The following is a 15,604-nucleotide window of genomic DNA, read 5'->3' on the forward strand; positions in this document are numbered from 1 at the left end:
TTAAACGATCTTCCTGTACTTCCTTCAATTCGAACTGCTGACTTACAACTCAAATAAAGACTAAGTATTGCTTGATATAATGCCCCATTGACACCATATAATTGTAGCATATTAAACAGCTTCTCTCTTGGCATCTTCTCATATGCTTTTTCCAGATCGACAAAGCTTAAATGCAGATCTTTGTTATATTCCCATGATTTCTCAACTATTTGTCATGAAGTTAAGATCTGATCCTGACATTTCTATTTGGCCTGAATCCAGCTTGTTCTTCACCAAGCTTTTCTTCCACAATTCTTCTCTACAGCGTTTCTATAGTATACTTGCATAAATCTTACCAGGAACACTCAGTAGGGGAATACTTCTGTAATTCTCACATTCAGTTTTATTTCCTTTTTATATATGGTACTATGAGAGCTCTACTCCAATCATCGGGAATTCGTCCCTCTGTCCAGGCCTTCTGAACTATGCAGTGCAGCCACTGTAAGACTTTTATACCACCATACTTCAGTATTTCTGGTCGAATATCATCTACTCCTGCTGCCTTTCCACATTTCAAGCCTTGGATGGCTTTTTCTAGTATGGATATATATTACTGTCTGTATGTCTGTTGAGTGTTTTTTGACCACTGTGCTATCACTGCTTGTTTCATTTAGCAATTTTTCGAAGTAATTACTCCATACTTCAAGGATATCTTTTTCTCCTATTTTCATGTCACCTTTATCATCTCTAACTCTTTCCTCCATTCTAAGCTTGGCGGCAGCTGCAGCTCCAATTACAAATGGCTTGTCACCAAGTTCTCCACTGTTTAAGGACTCTATTTTGCATAACATGCTACAGGATTTTGTGGCATGCGGTGCTTGTGGTATGTATGCATCCGGAAAGTTGGATATGTAGCGGGTGAGAGAATAAGGGGATGCATATATGCACAAAATGTAGGCAATGGGAGGAACTTAGTGAGTTAGATATTACAATAACTGACCTCATTGCATCAGGGACAGGAGAATCTCAACCTAGAAAGACGAGTAGTGTGATAGAGGGTGAACATAACGAGCAGAATATGAATGAAAAAATAAGAGTGGGAAGTGTGGAAAGCTTGAAGTTTTTGATTGTGAAGTTTTTGGAGATTGTCTTGATTTGGAGGATGAATGGCGAAGAAGATTGGCTAACTTGCAGAGAGATTGTGTGAGAGAGAGATGAGCAGAAATAGGAAGTGGAATGAGATGAGAAGTATGAAAGATGAGATAAGGCAAATCAGAGTAGGAGTAAGAGAGAGTTATGAGAATGATAAATGAGGAGAGAATAGAAACAGTCGAAGAGAGGGAATGAGAGAGAGAGTTATGAAAATGATAGAGTAGAGAACAGAAACAGTAGAAGACAGGGAATGAGAGAGAGAGAGAGTTATGGGAATGATAGAAGAGGAGAGTATGGAAACAATCAGAGAGAGGGAATGAAAAGAATGGGGTGTCGGTTTAATGCAGCAAAATGTAAAGTCGTGAAGTTTGGGATACACCGATGGGAGGCTGCATACGCGATTGTAGGAGCTGTACTGCAGGAAGTAGGGGAGACAAGTGATCTGGGTGCAATGATTGATAGAAAACTGAAATTTAGGGAACATATTGCAAAGGTGGTGGAGGTAACCCAGGGGATTGCTTCAATGCTGAGAAAGATGCTGACCTACAGAGATAGAAGAGTTATCGTTGCATCGTATAAGACCCTGATCAGACCATACTTGGACTATTGATCTCAGATTTGGTCCCCATGATTTGAAGAGGATAAATTAACTGTGGAAAGGGTACAGAGGCATACTGAAACAAAGATGGTTTCAGGACTGTACAGTGTTAGTTATGAGGATCGGCTGAGGGAATGTGGACTGCAGACTTGGTAGATAAGAGAGGTGATATGATTGAGACTTTTAAACTGTTGAGAGGTAGTTACAGGGTTGACATTAGGGAGTTCTTTCGCTTGGTGGAACAGTGGGAAGGAGCGATGACAAGGGACCATCCCTGGAAGTTGCAAAAGGAAGTGTGAGCAAGAGGGTGAGGAGTGGTTTCATTGCATGAAGGTTGTTTGAACCATGGAATGGAATTTGCCTGATAGAGTAGTGAGAGCTAGAACGGTCAATGAGTTTAAAGGAATGGTATGATAGACTTTGTGTTTCCTAGGAAGGACCTCCCACAATGAATCTTTTGACTCCATGGAGGCCTGAATCATATTAATAATAATAATGAAAGTCTGCAGGATTCCTGCAGTAAATTGAATAACTGCTATAATAAAGTTGGTAGAAATTCAACAATAAAATGACAAAGACAGTGAAAATAGGCAGAAACATTGAAAATATCAACTGCATCCTGAATTTAAAACATCTAAAACAGGTAAAACATTTCAACTATTTAGGCACAATTTTTAATGTAGATTCCAAATTAAATATGGAAATAGATGGTGTAATTAGCCAAGCTAGATATGATAGGAAGTCAGTTAAACTTCCTGCCATATCAGGTTTTGAATTTGTCATTTGAATTTATCTAGACTAAGAGAGATAGTGTGATACTGTATGGTGTACCATAGAGTGCTACAAAGGATAATATGTAAAAACCACCATTTGTCGGTTCCAGGCATTTGTCAAAACACTAAACTAGCCACACTGCTTGGAAAGAAGTCAACAGATTCTCCCCTTATGGGCAAGGTATATCATGCCATGTAACGGGCCATGTTTATGTAGCCGCTATAAATTGGAGGAATGTGATGCTCCCAAGTCAGTGTAACTGTGTCCAGGTGAAATGGCTGTGAGAAGGAAACTGATGGAGTTTGAAAGAGGCATTATGACATAATGCCATGTCACAGGCCTATCTATTCAGCAAATGGTTGATAAATTGGGCCATTCCACATCAACAATCGGTGATACCATACAGAGATGAAAGCACGGGAAGTCACCTGCAAGTGCTACTCACATTGGACAACCCACCACACTCAACGAACATGATCATAGATATGAAGGATAATATGTAAAAATTATCATTTGTCAGTTCCAGGCATCGACTGGAACATGAATGTGCACAAAAACACTCAGAAACACTCAAGCTCACAATAATGGTTTCCATGGTAGGACTGCAATATATGCAAGCTCCATATTTCCCAAACCTACATGCAACATCATCTTCAGTGGTGTAAACAGCATGTATAGTGGGATGTGGAAGCTGGGAAAGCTGTGTTATGGGGTGATGAATCATGCTACATCCTCTACAGAACAGATGGATGGGTGTGGTGGATGCCTGATGTACATCTCTTACTAGACTGAGTAACCCCACCTATGAAATTCAGAGGTGGCAGTGTGATGGTATCGTCCTGGTTTGGCCTCAGACCGCTCTTTGTAGTGCCACGAACATTGAATTCCCAGAGATATCTGAAAATTTGGGCAATGCAATCCTCCTACTTTGTGGTATTTCTATGGAACTAACCATTGTCTCTTTCAGCAAGACAATGCACCATGTCATAAGACTGCTGCTGTAACTGTGTGGTTTGTGGACATGAATGTCACCACACTTGACTGGCCTCCAGATCCCTGATCCAAACCCTATTGAACATCAGTGGGATGAACTGGAGCTTCGGGTGAGGTCAAGGAATGTCCACCCCACATACAATCCAGGAACTCGTTACATGCCTAGAGGAAGAATGTCCAAAATTCCTATTGCTCGCTATTATTTGCTTATGGAAAGTATTGCTGTGATCATTGCAGTGAAAGGAGGTCCTACATCTTATTAAGATGGTGCCACAGATGTTTGTTCCTAACACTGGTGTCTGTTGATTTCTTTCCAAGCAGTGTATATACAGAAGTGTCCAAGCCAATTTCAACTTATGAATTTGAGAGCTGGGTTTGAAATAAATCTTGATCAAGGACTTGGAGATCACAGATATAAGAGGGCTGAGAAATATTGAGGGAGTAAACAGATGGCATTGGTAGCAGTATCATGTTAAAAATGAGAATATTAGGAAAGAATTTGACATTGCCCATGTAAAGAATCTTTACATGTGAATGTTTGTTTCAGCATTGCAATTATCTTTTGAGATGTATTTGCAATCTTTGCCACATGGGCCCCTGAACTTAAACTTCCTATCTGCTAACACTCCGAGATCCCTAGCTTCATGAATTTCTTCTAGCATCATCCCACCAATATAATACGACATTGGATATCTAATTATGCCAAAGTGAATGACTTTACATTTACTCACGTTGAAGTGACATTATTTTCCCATGCTCACAATTCCAGCCTGTTCAAATCATTCTGCAAGTATTGCATATTAGCAGCATTCCTTATTACCCTACTTATCTTTACATCATCAGCAAATAGCTGTATGTCACTTGTCAGATCCTTCTGAATATCATTAATGTACAGATTGAATAACAGTGGAACAAGGACTAATCCTGGTGGTTACACCACTAGTTACCTTAAATCTGACAGACTCACATCCCCAATATACCACTTTTTGATATCTGTCAGTCAGCCATCCTCTTATCCATGCTAATATTTTATAATCCATACCCATATTCTCCAATTTATGCCACAGTCTTCCATGCCATATTCTGTCAAAAGCTTTAGCAAAATCCAAAAGTATCATGGTGTATCCATTCCCCTTGTCTTCTTCAGTGGTAACATTGTTATGGAATGTGAGCAAATTGCTGAAACATGACTTTTCTTTAGTAAATGCATGTTGCTCATTGCAAAGTTGAGATTCCCTGTCGACCTATTTCTGAATGTGAGCTCTAACCAGTTTTTCCAAAATCTTTATCATCACTCCTGAGATACTAATTGGTCGATAGTTGAATACATCGGTCTTTGCACCATTGTTGTGCAATGGAATTACCATACATTCTTTCCATTCCTGCATAATCTTCCCTGTTCTGGAACTCATATTAAACAACCTGGTCAGAGGAATAGCCAGTTCAGCTGAACAGTCTTTTAGCATACGTGCTGATATCTCATCAGTCCTTATTGCTGAATTCTTATTCAGTTTGTGCAACAGCTCTAATACCTCATTCATACACCCGAGTTTCTTCATTCAGTGAAGAGGTAGCAGTGCGCTCAATGTTGCATTCACCAGGTTGATAGCTTTCAACAAAATAGGCACTCATTATTTGAACAACCTCTTCTGCATCTGTTACCCTCACAACATCTGCCTTTAGAAGAGTTATTCTTTTATATTCGTTCTTTTTTTTACTTGCAGCATATTGATGGAGTTCTTGTGTGTTGGCTTCAGCATGCAAGCCAGTTTCTTTTCACACTCAGACTTTGCTTTCCTTACAACAGTTGTGACTATTCTAGTCTGCTGCTTATAATTTTCATAACAGACATCATCCTCATGCACACGTTATTCCTTCCAGATTATCCTTTTCTTACAGATCTCTTGCTTAATGAGATTGTACATCCATTTGACTCCTATCCCATTTATTCTTTGAACTATTGGGACACATTCTGATATCGCAGAATTGTTTAAATTGCTTTCCATGCATTTCGTTATTCTTCCCATCCAGCAACTGATCCCATTCCACTGAACTCAGTATATTCCTCAGTTGGTCATAATTTCCTGCTTTTAGTTCAGCATGTAACCTTTTCTGAATGGAGCATTCGTAAACTCAGTCACTTTCCAAGTGAGTATCGCATGATCACTGTCACCAATTGGAGGGGAAAAGTTATGTCTTTAACTGAAACACCCTCTGACATCATAATCAAATCTAACACACTTTAACCTCGAGTTCCTTCTGGCAAATGCTTTTTAGAAAGTTGTCCCAGACAGCTCAATAAATTCATTTTCATTCTTCTCATGAGATTCTACTGCTATCCAATCAATATTTGGATAATTAATGTCTCCTATTATGAATACTCTTTTCGTGCTGATCTGAATCTCTATTTGTTGATGCATTTCTTCATCACTGGCAACTGATCTACTAGGTCTGTAACAACACCCCAATATGTAATTGATCTTGTTAGATTTCTCCCTCACACCTCTAGAAGGCTTCAAACTTACTGCCACATGAAATACTGTTAGTAGTAGTACTATAATCATAGGTCTCAACTCTAACTGGATTCAAGTCATCTGATATCATTAGCATCATGTCCCCACCCCCTCCTCTTCTATCCTTCCTAAAAAAAAATTTACCCTTTATACTCGATACCAGTTAGTATGTCTCATTCTGATAAGCAGGTCTCACTAATGCCTATAATCTGAGGTCCCAACATATTGACCAAGACAGCAAACTCTACCCCTTTGTTTCTGATTCTTCTATCATTCGTGTACAGACATATAATCTACCTGCATGTTCTTTTGTATACTCTTGTCTGCAGTCTACATGACACAGTTGGACAACTTTTACAGATCTCTATTCTTCTGTAGTGAGTGTCTTATACATGTAGACATCTTACTACACACTTGTTGGGTCTGAACCTAAAGTCAAAATCATTCTCTCCTCGTCAGCATTTCCATGATAAAGCCACATAGTTATATAACATTGTCACTCTTACACTCACATTTTCATCATTCCTCCCTTTATAATTTAGTTTCCATGACTCTCTCTGTTAGGTCTCATACCAGTTATTTTTTTCAAGACTCCTGATACCAAATACATTCAGCTGTAGGCCATCCCTCTTATACTAATCTAATCTTCCCTCAAACTCACTCCACCCATCCAAAAACTCGCATTCATTCCTTCTACACAGCCTATTCATCGAATCATTTGCCATCTTCTTAATTCATTTAATTTTTTTCTGCTTAATGCTAAATCTTGATTATTTTCTATTTCAAATCACTTGTAGACTCTTGTTTCCTGAACTAGCATTACTAGTGTTATTAATAAGAGTCAATAAAACTGTTATTATTTTTTGTCCTCTGTGCACATCTTTATAATAATTTTAAATTCATGACAAGAACTATTAGTAGTGAATAGTTCTTGTCATGAACTTAAAATTATTATCAAAGTTTTCCTTAAACATTTATGACTAAGTCTTTCATTACTCCATAAAGTTTAGTAATATGGTAATAGAAAGTCTCGTACCTTTAAAATTTAAAAATATCATACATACTTTTATGAAACATTTTTTAACTAGTAACAATTATTCACAGGTCATTGATTTTTCTTAACAGTATTCTCAGTGTAATGCAGTTTAATTATTTTATTTTTAAGTTGGTTTGTAAACAAAAAATGAGTGTGTAATGAACAAATATTTATTTTTAGCAATGACAAATAATGCTGTCATAACCATTATGCTTTTGCTCCACCACAAAATTATACTTCCCAACTAGATAGCCAGATAATTAGTAAATTACTGTACTTGTGTTTTCACTGAATAAACTCTTTAAAGTACTTATGAGAATGCAGACTGTTTCTGTAGGATTGAAGGTGCTTAAACCATCTAGCATGTGCATACTAGTTACTTTATTGATTCACCAACTGAATAGTGTTACTGTCACCAACAAGTAGGTTATGTATTCAAATCCTGTTACAACATGGATATTGTGTAAACCTTTAGGTGTAGTTGATCAGTTTGAGATTACCGTGTTTATTGGATGCCTGAAGTGGCCTGAAACTATGTTTAGTCTTTAGAGCAAGGGAATTGAATTTTTATCTTTGCCCTCCTATATTGCCAAAATGTACAGTAGGGTTATAACATTTTTTGAGTGGAATTATATAACAAAAAATACACTGGGTACATAGCTTATGTAGATCATGTTGAGAGGTTAACATCATTATAATCTAGAACAGGCTTCCTTGTATATTTATCAACTGTCTAACCAGATGGAAGGCAACATTGATCTACATATTGTTGTTCAATCTTGCATGACAAATGCATTGTGGCTGATGCCATAATCTTAACCTGCTATAATTAAAATCCTTAACGAAGCACTTGCCTAACCAACAGGTGCTTCCTTAGTTACAGTAGTATTGTTAAATTCCAGACTGTTGGGTAGAGAGACATTAGTTCAGCAGCTAACACAGTAGACTGTAGTTCTGTCAGATATGTCAGAGCCACTGATAGCCTGAATGGAGTACATCTTCATGTCATAAATAGAAAGTTCAATGTCATTTGGGGGGGGGGGGGGGCTGAGTGATATAAAAATCTACTCAGAAGAGTCTAGTGTACTGTATAAATAAAACAACCTTATTCTGCAACTTATAATTAAATTATAGTTTAATTATATAAGTTTTTATTGCATGTACACATATGCTTCAAATTTTAATCACACACATGCACCCTTCAGTTGATTCCAATAGCATTAATTAATTTTATCTGACTGTCTCACAACTGCATATAAGGAGAGATTCCATTCTTCATATACCTTCATTGTTTATTTTTTTTTATTTATAACTGTATTACACTGAGAGTGATCCATGATATCTGAATCAAATTATCTGTTGTTAAGCTATCTTAATTCAATATATTTCAACCATGTCTGCATGTAACTTATGCAAAATGAATAATTCACAGTTATTTCTCAGTGAATGTCAAACTACCTAGGTTGTAAAATGTTAGGGTATATATAAATATATTCTGAATTTTTCAAGGTTGTTTCATCTATGTTGGATTTTTTTTTTTCCAGTTATCCTTATTAAGACATTTATAACAGGTAAAAATAAGATAAAAAAAATAAATAATTCACTTATTTTTGTGTATCTGTTTGCATCCCCCTCCCACTGATTATCTTTGGCTTGAATAACTTAAGTTTTTACCTTTTAAGGAAAGAGATGGTGACAGAGAAAGGATCCAGCAGTTGCTGGAAGAAAATGCCCAACTTCACATTGATAGAAAAGCAGCAATGGAAGAAATAGTTCAGCTACAAACAGAAGTATCACACATTAGATCTCGAGTTTCTCCATGTATGTATTCCATTATTTTCTTTCTATTATGGTTACACCAAGAATCTCGTTTCCATACTAGTATATCCTGTTTTACTTAATTTTATCATATCTGCTACTCAAAGAGTACCTTTTTAGATTATTAGGTTGTGACAATAAAAGTTTTATGACCACTGCTCAATATAAATTAATTTAGGAAATCAAGGTAAAAAAAATTCTGAAGTAGAAGAGCACTAGTTCAAAGTGGAGTGCATGTCAAATGAGCTGAGCTTTTCAATTAAGTAGCGTTACTTTTTTGTAATGAGTGAAAGTTTAGGAGAATCTCTTTCTGTAGTTTCTTTACAGAAAGTATTTTCTGTATAGCCTTCTTGACTTCACAAGCAATGAGAATAAAAGGGCTAAATTCTGTTAAGAGGTAATGCTGGACTGTGATAAGTTAGGGAATTCCATGGTGGTTCTAATATATTTGATATTTTAATCTAATGAAGAAATGGAATGATTAGAGATATACAGGTTAGTGCTAAAGAAACTTGCATTTCATAAATTGCTTATTAAATTTTTTTAACTAAAATTTTTTTTCATTAAAAAATTCTTCAAATAAAAATGCTAATTTAGTGCATATTCATTAAACTCTGCTTAAATCTAAATACTCTTAATTATATAAAATTTAAAATGAAGACAATAGTAGTATTTAGAAGCAGTGAATTCTTATTGTAGCAAACACTGTTATAAACACCTACGGGAAAGTCTTGACCAAAGGCAAGCCTCTATAGCTCAGTTAGTATTGATGATGGTATCTGGTTGGAAAGACCTTGGTTTGAATTCCATTTAGGATGCAAACAGTAAGGGTTTTTCATTTGAAAGTGAATTAGCTAGTCTTGTATGGAGTTGGCAGGGATTTTCTTCCCTGAAACTCATGTTTTACATACTCAAAAAAAAAAAAAAAAAAAAAGCTAGGAAAATCAGCTAGAATACCACACACAATTTACAGACATAATGCACTAACCTTATATGGCAGACTCTTATTGTGAAAGTCAATTTTTGACAGCTGGTTGCTGTTATAGGCTTAGAAGTGCAGATGAAATTGAAATGTATAGGCAAATTAGCTCAGTAAACTCAGGACAAGTAATCATTATGAGGATTTTCATTCTAAGGACATATTAGAAGGAGAAAAGAAACTCATTTATACACTTAGGTGCAGGATAATTACATAAAACAGCATATGACATCTGGAGTGTTAATTTCATATTTGATGTGAATGTAGAGGATTTGTCAGTAGCTGGAGTAATCACTTTGCTTCCAGTCAGTGTGTGTGGGTGGGGGGAGAATGATCATGTGAATTTAACCTGGAAAGGGTCCGTGCATCATTAATATGGTATAATTGGAAATAGAACATCACATCTTAAGAGAGGATGACAACAAAAAGGAAGAGCTAGACATCCATCTTATATAATTAGCTCAGCCTTAATAGCTGAAAGCAGATTTATACATAAAATAAAATAAAGATAATACCAAGAAATTATATATTTGGTTTAATCCTTTATCCAAGTGTAAGAAAACAAAGTTTGCTCCTGTAGTATTTTCAGGACTGAAGCAACTCGTATATAGAAGATAATGATTTCACATCACTTGCTTTAGTATCCCATAATGAAAGCACATTATACAGGTATGTATAATGCATAGCATTATACATACCAGTAAGGATATGTGTATTTTGATAAAGGATTAAACCAAGTATATAATTTCTTGGTATCTTTAATTTATTTATTGTATAAATCTGCTTTCAGCTATTAAGGCCGAGCTAAAAGATGGATGTCTAGCTCTTCCTTTTTGTTGTAATCCTCTCTTAAGATGCAATATTCTATTTCAAACTATACCATATTAATGATTAGTAGTATAACCAAATGGAAAAACTTCCAACATCAGATTTATACATATAAACTGTTTTATATAAAGAGAAGTTGCAACATTCAGACTCAAATAATGAGTACAGAGCATCTATCTCCCTTCTGTAGTCGGAATTTCTACTCATATTGTTTCTTTACTTAAAAATCTAATTTTATTTATTTAGCATATGGTTCACACATGACAAGTTACATTACATTAATCCTTAATATATATATATATATATAAACATAATAATAGACATATGTACAATAATAATACAGTCATAAAATAGACACTCAAGAATAGACTACAACTGTGTGTGTAGGTTGATTATCCAGTCAACTGCACTTTGTGTAGCGTGAATATAGTCTGAAAGGTTTCTACCGTATGCATGTTGGGCACATTCTACTGTAATATGATTAATTGTTTGGCAGGGTTATGTGCTATGATTGGTGTGGATTCTGTTAAGGGTAGACCAAGTTTTCCAGGGTAGGTCAAATCCCAAAGGCATCTGTGTTTGGTCACTAATTCATGGAAGTCCCCTGTTGAAGTGTTACACCAGGACTCTTTCCACTTCTCCTTCATGTTAAAACTTGTCTCTGCAAGATTTTTCTTGCAAAGACAAGTTTTAGTGTTCTGTCCAAAGACTGTTAAGATTGGAGGGTTCCTTGACTTTAGCCTATTTATTTCTAGGGGTGGTATGTCTTTGTGGATCGGGAGATCTTGGATTTCCATGATTTTGCTGTATTCTTGTAGAAGAAAGTTGGATCTGTGGAGGTGGGATATTGCTTAGCACTCGAAGCCAGTAGGTTGTGGTTGAGTTCACAGTTCTAGAAATAAGGTATTTCTAGAACTGTGAACTCAACCATAGTGGTGTTAAGCTGAGCATCAACCAAGTATACATGGGTGCTGTTCAGCCATTAGAGCAGTATTCAGCTGCAGAGTAAATGAGACCAAGTGCAGTGCAGTGAAGCGTTGCTGCTGAGGCACCCCAAGTTGTTCTGCATAGTTTTTGCAGTATATTGTTTCGTGTTTTTAGCTTGGATGCCGTGTTAATGAGATTCAAAGTGACAACCAGATATTTCGGGAATCTGTTATAGCATAGCAGTGTGTGATTGAAGTACACGATCAGTTCTTTGTTAGCATGATTATTGTTCAGGTGGAAGCAAGAAACTTCTGTTTTGCTAGGATTTGGGCATAATCTCCATTTTCAGACGTATTCATCTAGGACTAGAAGGTCATTTGTTAGTATATCTTCCATTGTAGTAAAGTTGGTTTGTCTGGTGGCTAGAGCAATGTCATCAGCATAACAAAACTTCTTGGAGGCTGTATTAAGTAAATCTGTGATGTGTAGGTTAAAAAGGAGGGGGAGCCAGAACTGACCTTTGAACTGACCATTATCAGGTGAAACAGGTGGTTACTTATCACGTTTTCAATTAGTTTTGCTATTGTCCTGCATGGGACTGCACAGAGTAACTTGCAGATTGCACCTTGCCTCCAGACTGTATCATAAGCTGCGGTAAGGTCTACAAAAGCTACAGCTGTTTTCAGGCATTGTTGGTAGCCTGCCTCTATATGTCTGGTGAGTGACAGAACCTGAACAATAGAATTTCCCCTAAGATAATAGAACAAGTCTATTAAGGATGAGACTTTCTAGAAGTTTATAACAGGCACTAAGCAGAGCGATTGGTTGATAATTTTCTGGTTTGTTGGTAGTTTTTCCTGGTTTTAAGATGGGGATAATTTTTGTCCTCTTAAACTCTTTAGAAGTCTACCAGTCTGGAGGATGTCAGAGAAGAAGCAAGCCAACCACTGTTGAGCTTTTTGGCCTGACTTCAACAGGAAATCAGGATGAATTCCATTGAAACCTGGAGCCTTGCCTGGTTTCATATCCATTAAATTTCATATCCATTTTCCATGAGAATTCATATCCATTAGAAGAGTGTTAATATCTTCAAGAGTGAAAGGTTGCAAATATAAAGGGTCTGATGGTCTGTTATTTTTCAAATATGTAAGTTCTCTTTTTATTTGAAGAGTGTGCTGTTTGTCCTTGGTGGTATATCTTGATGTGTTGACAATATGTGATATTTAAAAATCTAAATATTATAATTGCATACAAGTCCAAAAAAAAAAAAAAATTACACATCCCTCGTGACATCATCTCCTGAAAAAATTGGTCCTTTCCATAAATATCCACGTGTGTGTAAAATTTGTTTCTACAGAAGACATCATATTGATCAGATTATTATAAACTGTTTTTCAATTAGGAAAGGTGAATTTTGCAGTGATATATTATTATTATTATTATTATTATTATTATTATTATTCAGGCCTCCAAGGAGTCAAAAGACTCATCGAGGGAAGTCCTTCCTAAGACATAAAGTCTGTCAAGACTCATCGAGGGGAGGTCCCCCCCCCCCGAGAAACACAAAGTCTATCATACCACTCTTTAAACTCACTGACCATTCTCGCTCCCACCACTCCATCAGGCAATGCATTCCACGGCTCAACCACCCTCCACACAAAGAAACCACTCCTTACCCTCTTGCTCACAGTTTCCTTTCGTAACTTCTAGGGATGGCCTCTTGTCATCACTCCTACCCGCTGATCAACCAAGCGAAAGAACTCCCCAGTGTCAACCCTGTAACCACCTCTCAACAGTTTAAAAGTCTCAATCATATCACCTCTCCTTCTTCTATCCACCAAACTCTGCAGTCCACATTCTCTCAGCCGATCCTCATAACTATCCTTGTACAGTCCTGAAACCATCTTTGTCATCCGTCTTTGTATCCTTTCCACAGTTAATTTATCCCCTTCAAATCCTGGGGACCAAATCTGAGAACAATAGTCCAACTGTGGTCTGATCAATGACTTATACAACGGAATGATAACCCTCTTATCTCTGCAGGTCAGTGTCCTTCTCATAATAGCAGCAATCCTCTGTGTTACCTTCACCACCTTTGCAATATGTCCCCTAAACTTCAGGTTTCTATCAATCATCAACCCCAGATCTCTTGTCTCCCCTACTTCCTCCAGTATAACTCCTCCCGTAGAGTATGCAGCATCCCATCGATGTTTCCCAAACCTCAAGACCTTACATTTTGCTGCATTAAACCAATATCCTCCATTCATTTGCCCATCTATCTAGCTTATTTAAATCCTCTTGCAGGGCTACCACATCTGCACTATTACTAATAATCCTTCCTAGCTTCGCATCATCCGCAAACAACTGAATATCCCCCTGCAATCCACTGGCTATTTCATTGATATAAAGGTTAAACAATATAGGTCCTATTACTGAGCCCTGTGGGACCCCACTTGTAACCCTCTGCCTCCTGGAAACTGCTCCACCATACACAACTCTCTGATACCTCTCAGACAGCCAATCCTGAATCCAGTTGACCAATCTGACATCCAGACCCATGTACTGCAACTTAAATATCAGATTATCATGTGGCATCCTGTCAAATGCCTTCGCCAAGTCTAAGAAAATTGCAGTATATGCCTTTCCCTCATCTAATGTTCTTGTAACTTTATTATAAAAGGCTAGCATATTGCTAAAACAAGAGCGTCCTTTCACAAATCCATGTTGATTCTCACAGATAACATTACCCTCATCTGCCCAATGCTATATACGGTCCCTCACTACTTTCTCCAAGATCTTAACAACTACTGATGACACACAGACTGGCATATAATTAGACACTTCCAGTCTGTTACCACCCTTATGCAATGGCACTATCTTACCTTCCTTCCATTCCCTGGGCACCTTTGCCAAAGCCAGACTTTCATTGAAAAGCCACGTTAAAGGTACTGTCAATTCCCTAGCACATTCTCTCAAAACTCGTGTTGAAATACCATCCAGTCCCACAGCTTTACTGACATCCAGAGTACTCAGTATCTGAAACACACTCTCCTCCTGTACCTCCAGACCTCGAACCAGTCCTATCCCTCTAGCATTAAAACTGACTCCTCTAGGATGAAATACTCCAATAAAGTGTTCATTGAACAATTCCACTATGTCCTCTGCATCAGTCACTCTATTCCCATTTTTATCCCACAATATCATTCTTCCACAGTCATTTCTCCTCCTACTGGCCACATAGCTAAAACATTCCCTAGGATTTTCTTTGGATCTTAGGGTCAATCTCCTCTCATATTCCAGTTTCGCTTTCCTTACCACACTAGTTACTCTTCTGGCCTGTGTCTTATATTCCTCATGCATCTCTTCACCTGTCTCCTTATATCTCTTCCATAGCCTCTTTTTCACATGCAATTCCTGTTTAATATTGTTTGTCATCCACTTTACTCCAAATTGCGTCCTCTTCTTCACTCGTGGTATACAACTTACCATTGCTGATAACAAATATTCTTTCACAATTTCCCACGCACTGGTGATATCCCGGCCTTCCAATTCCTCCCTCCATGAAACTTTCCGAAGTTGACGTCTAAGACTATTATAATCACCTGCCTTATAATTCCACATAAGTCCCCGTCTCTTTGATACTCCTGCATGTCTATTCATTTTCCAAGTCAACACCATATGGTCACTCTCTCCAACTGGTGGGAGAGACGTCAACTCACTTATTATCAACTCTTCTGATGCTATAACCAAATCCAAAACTTTTGAACCTCTTGTTCCCTCTGTTACATGTTGCCTAAGACATTTGTCCCTCAAGAATTCTAGAAATTCCATTCCCCTATTGCTACATGCATCTTCCTCTCTCCAATTTATACTACTGAAGTTAAAATCTCCCATAACAATCATTCTTCTTGCACTTGCCAAACTTAGCTGTCTAAACATCTCCTGGTCCCCATCCTCTGTGCTCCTGGGTCTGTAGCAACACCCCACTAAATATCCTGTCTTGCCTA

General features: G+C 37.3%; 1 protein-coding gene across 3 annotated transcripts in view; it reads left to right on the forward strand.

Annotated features, from left to right (window-relative positions):
- Positions 1–15,604, forward strand: part of Girdin (protein girdin) — a 576,472-nt gene that overhangs the window by 221,791 nt on the left and 339,077 nt on the right. For all 3 annotated transcript variants that reach the window (XM_090411135.1, XM_090411137.1, XM_090411136.1), the window contains exon 12: positions 8,728–8,866. In XM_090411135.1, coding sequence (XP_090267261.1) covers positions 8,728–8,866 — 139 coding nt within the window. The remainder of the gene's footprint in view (positions 1–8,727; positions 8,867–15,604) is intronic.

Source organism: Typopeltis vanoorti, chromosome 21, assembly GCF_054136105.1.
Source record: "Typopeltis vanoorti isolate ZY-2024b chromosome 21, IOZ_Tvanoo_1.0, whole genome shotgun sequence".
Lineage (NCBI taxonomy): Eukaryota > Metazoa > Arthropoda > Arachnida > Uropygi > Thelyphonidae > Typopeltis > Typopeltis vanoorti.